Source organism: Agelaius tricolor, unplaced genomic scaffold, assembly GCF_023055355.1.
Source record: "Agelaius tricolor isolate 1412-34295 unplaced genomic scaffold, bAgeTri1.0.p SCAF_12, whole genome shotgun sequence".
NCBI lineage: Eukaryota > Metazoa > Chordata > Aves > Passeriformes > Icteridae > Agelaius > Agelaius tricolor.
In genome coordinates, this window is record NW_027269272.1 from 3,442,952 (window position 1) to 3,446,357 (window position 3,406).

General features: G+C 63.8%; 1 protein-coding gene across 2 annotated transcripts; it reads left to right on the plus strand.

Moving 5' to 3' along the window:
• The first annotated feature begins 1,194 nt into the window (after window positions 1–1,194).
• LOC139594754 (transcription cofactor HES-6-like) lies at window positions 1,195–2,317 on the plus strand. 2 transcript variants are annotated; one of them, XM_071437135.1, is made up of 4 exons: window positions 1,203–1,329; window positions 1,420–1,506; window positions 1,583–1,664; window positions 1,749–2,317. In XM_071437135.1, exons 1-4 carry the CDS (start codon window positions 1,264–1,266, stop codon window positions 2,168–2,170), a joined length of 657 nt encoding a protein of 218 aa, XP_071293236.1. In that variant the 5' UTR covers window positions 1,203–1,263; the 3' UTR covers window positions 2,171–2,317. The 2 variants fall into 2 exon arrangements, with proteins under 2 accessions (XP_071293235.1, XP_071293236.1); XM_071437134.1 differs by having other exon boundaries at window positions 1,195–1,329; window positions 1,583–2,317.
• Window positions 2,318–3,406: the final 1,089 nt, after the last annotated feature.

The following is a 3,406-nucleotide window of genomic DNA, read 5'->3' on the forward strand; positions in this document are numbered from 1 at the left end:
AGCTTCCGCAAGGAAAACCTCAGCACCACCGAGGCCAAAGGGCTCTCCGTGGCGAGGCGAACCGGGAGGAGCCCTCAGCCAAAGGGCTTTCTGTGGCGAGGCGAACCGGGAGGAGCCCTCAGCCAAAGGGCTCTCCGTGGCGAGGCGAACCGGGAGGAACCCTCAGCCAAAGGGCTCTCCGTGGCGAGGCGAACCGGGAGGAACCCTCAGCCAAAGGGCTCTCCGTGGCGAGGCGAACCGGGAGGAGGCCTCAGCAGGAGGGGAGCTCTGCCGGGCACGGAGCGGGGCGAGCGAGCGGCTCCGCGCCGGTTCGAGCGGGGAACGCGTCTCCTGTTTCCTCGGGCGGCAAAAATATGACATGCATTAGCGAGGAGAATAAAAGCAGCGAAACAAAGGAGCGGGAGCGAACACCTGTCGCTCTCCTCGGGGACGAGCCCTAACGCTTTTATTTGCCTCGCTCTGCCGGGGGAACTGCAGCTGCCAACTGTCATCAGCATCAAGTTACCCGCACAAAGCTGCCCAGCTCCTTCAGCCAGGGAGGCACCGAGCTCTCGGGCCCGGCTGCCCGTGCCCGGGGATGCGCTGCCCCGCCGAGCAGCCGCGGTGCCCGCACAGCCACGGCCACAGCGGGCGCGTCCTGCCGGGCTGGACCCGCACCCGGCCCGAGAGCCGCCCCGTCCGTTGGCACGGGGCACGACAACACCGGCTCCATGCCAGCTGTGCGTGCTGAGCCCCACGGCCTCCGGTCACAGCTCAGACTGACTCTGGCACACCCAGGTCGGTGCTGGCACCGCGCCGGCAGCTGGCCGGCCCCGCCGTGCCCTCCGTTCCACCGACACCGCAGCCACACACGCGGGTGTTCCGAGGCGCTGAGCCCGCAACGGGCGCTGGGGTTCGGGGTCATTAGCGCTGAGGGACGGGCCAGCCGCCCCGCGGAGCCGCACGCTGCCGGTGGGATCACGGCACGGCACGGCACGGCACGGCACGGCCCGCTCCCGCTCCGGCCCGGCCCGGCCCAACCCAGCCCAGCCCAGCCCGACTCGCTCCTACTCCCGCTCCCGCTCCGGGGCCGGGCCCAGCGCCGGGGCCGCTCCGCCCGCCCCGCCCCGGCGCAGACAAAGCGCGCGGCCGCCATTGGCCCGTTCGGCCAACGCTCGGCGCTGCCCGTGCGGCGCGGCCAATGGGCTCTTTGACATGCAAATCGCGGGGTATAAAACGGGCGGCGCGGAGCGGGAGCGGAGGGAGCGGGGCAGCGGCGCGGCCATGGCGCCGGGCACGGCCCGCCCGCCGCACGGCGAGGGCTGCGCGGGGCCCTGCGGCGACCGGAGGGTGAGCGGTGGGGACAGCACGGGCCGGGCTGGGCTGGGCCGGGCCGTGGTAGGGGGGTCTGACGAGCTGACGGTGCTGTTGTCCCCGCAGATGAGGAAGCCGCTGGTGGAGAAGAAGCGCCGGGCGCGCATCAACGAGAGCCTGCGGGAGCTGCGGCTGCTGCTGGCCGACACCGAGGTGAGGCGGCGGCGGGGTGGGGGCCGGGGGCTGGCGGGGCCCGGGGCCGCGCTGACGGCCGCGTCCCCCGGGTCAGTTTCAGGCAAAGCTGGAGAACGCGGAGGTGCTGGAGCGGACGGTGCGGCGGGTGCGAGCCGTGCTGGAGCGCCGCGGCCGCGGTGAGTGCGGGCCCGGGGGGCGGCGGGGGGCGCCCGGCCCGGCCCGCGCCTCACCCGCGCCCTTCTCTATCCCCCACGGCGCAGGGGGCGGGCGGCGGCTCCTGGAGGCCAGCGAGCGCTTCGCCGCCGGCTACATCCAGTGCATGCACGAGGTGCACACCTTCGTCTCCAGCTGCCCCGGCATCGACGCCACCACGGCCGCCGAGCTGCTCAACCACCTGCTGGAGTCCATGCCCCTCAGCGAGGGCGGCTGCCCGGACTCGATCACGGACGTTGTGGCGGAGCCGGCCCTCGGCCCCTGGCCCGCCGCCGAGGCGCTGTCCCTGCCGGCCGCAGCCCGCCCGGGCCCGGCCCTGCCCGCCCCCAGCGAGGAGCCCGGCTCCTGCTCCGACTCGGACGAGGCGGAGGCTGGGCCGGGCCAGACCCCCTCGGACGGACTGGACGCGTCCCAGACGCAGGGCCTGCCCTCGCCCGGCTCGCCCAAAGCCATGTGGAGACCCTGGTAACAGCGGAGAGGAGCCAGCGCAGGGCTGCCTGTGGGGACGGCAGCGTGCCCCGCACACGCGTGTGCTGAGCGAGAGTGTCCGTGTGTCTGTCTGTGAGTGTCCGTGTGTCTGTCTGTGTGCGCGGCTGGCAGCGCTGTGGCTGCGGACTCGGGCTCTCTGACGCTGTCAGCCCCTGACAGCCTAATAGCGAACGCGTGAACATTTCATCCCTGTGCGTGTGTGGCGTTTTTAACTTCGGGGGTTGTTTTTGCGAGAGGATGGGGGGAGGAGGGAAGTGGTTTGTAGTAGCGAAGCTCTCTGGTGGAGACACAGCAGTTATTTTATAACCCTTTCTCTTTCTTCTTGGCCCTTAGAAGCGGCCCAAACGCTGCTACCTTTTAAGAAAAAGTCCTTGTGCGTTTTAAATCACGATAGTTAATGGCAGGAGAAGCTGGAGCTAAGTCTGCATGCATGGTTTCAAGCGTTCTAGTGATAGCACAGACCCCTGAAAGGTGTCTGTACCTGATAGCAGTCTAAAGTCTCACCTTTAGGGAAGGGAGAGAAAGCTAGAAACCTGGTGGAATTAGACAAACATTTAAAAAGATGTTGGTGGCAGGGTGCCTTTTAGAAATGAGTGTCTTTATGCACATTTTGCTTTTAGCACGTTTGAGTTTATTGTGACTCTATGTATATTAGGGTGTCAAATGTTTTTTTATTTTTAATCTTTAATAAAAAAAACCCTTGAATTCACAACGTGGCATATATTGTGTAATGTGGTGTGTTTCTAACCCGTTTTAAAACATTAAAAATCCAGCTCCCTCTTGTTGGCTCTCAACACCAACATGTCTATATCATGGAAACAATGCTGGTAATTAAGCACTTAATTCTTGTACTAAGCATTGTTAACTTAACTATTGGAATTCAAATATTTCTTTTGTTTAATTCTCGTTGACACTTAAGTGTAGTGAATGAGTAAGGTCAGACTGGCTGAGGTTGGTCCCAGGCCACAGAGTTTGGGGCTGGTTGTTCTGGATGCCAGTCCCAAGCCTGCTCTACTTGATCTGCCATCTGAAGGCGTTGCTCACACATGCACAGCCCGAACTTCAGAAGTGCTAGGCAAATCCTGTCCTGGGGCATAACTTCACAGGAGAGTGGTTTGCATTTTGGGCTTTTTTTTTTGGTTGGTGGAGAGCAAAAAAAGACTCCATTGAATGGAGTGTCCAGTGGATTTGGAAAGTGTTCTTCAATCTTTCTGGG